This window comes from Trypanosoma equiperdum, assembly GCF_001457755.1.
Source record: "Trypanosoma equiperdum strain OVI genome assembly, contig: ctg_825, whole genome shotgun sequence".
Classification (NCBI taxonomy): Eukaryota; Euglenozoa; class Kinetoplastea; order Trypanosomatida; family Trypanosomatidae; genus Trypanosoma; species Trypanosoma equiperdum.
Genome location: NW_027124782.1, coordinates 13645 through 13894, shown reverse-complemented (window position 1 = coordinate 13894; position 250 = coordinate 13645). Strand labels below are relative to the sequence as shown.

The 250-nt window shown below is 40.0% G+C and overlaps 1 protein-coding gene across 1 annotated transcript in view; it reads right to left on the bottom strand.

Annotated features, from left to right (window-relative positions):
* Positions 1–239: 239 nt before the first annotated feature.
* The window catches only part of TEOVI_000387600 (Trypanosome variant surface glycoprotein (A-type), putative), a gene marked incomplete at both ends in the record, with an annotated part of 498 nt that continues 487 nt past the window's right edge, over positions 240–250 (bottom strand). Inside the window, one exon of the mRNA XM_067226715.1 lies at positions 240–248. Within this exon, the coding sequence (XP_067082816.1) occupies positions 240–248 (9 nt within the window). The remainder of the gene's footprint in view (positions 249–250) is intronic.

Here is a 250-nt window from a genome sequence, read left to right as displayed (position 1 = left end):
GAAACTTTTCGCACATTTTTGATATACATCATCGACGTTTTTGTCATCATCTAATTCTTTTGACTGTTTTTTGCAGCTTGTTGTTTCTGCAACCTGCGTGGCGGCATCAATAGTGGCGTTGGAAAGCATCTCTGTGAGTAGGATGATGTCAGTGATTTCTTGAAGAGTCTTACCCTTGTCTGTGCTGCTGTGGTCAGTTGGTGCTTTTATAGAAGACATTTTTTGCCAGAGCTTTTCTTTTAAATTCTGG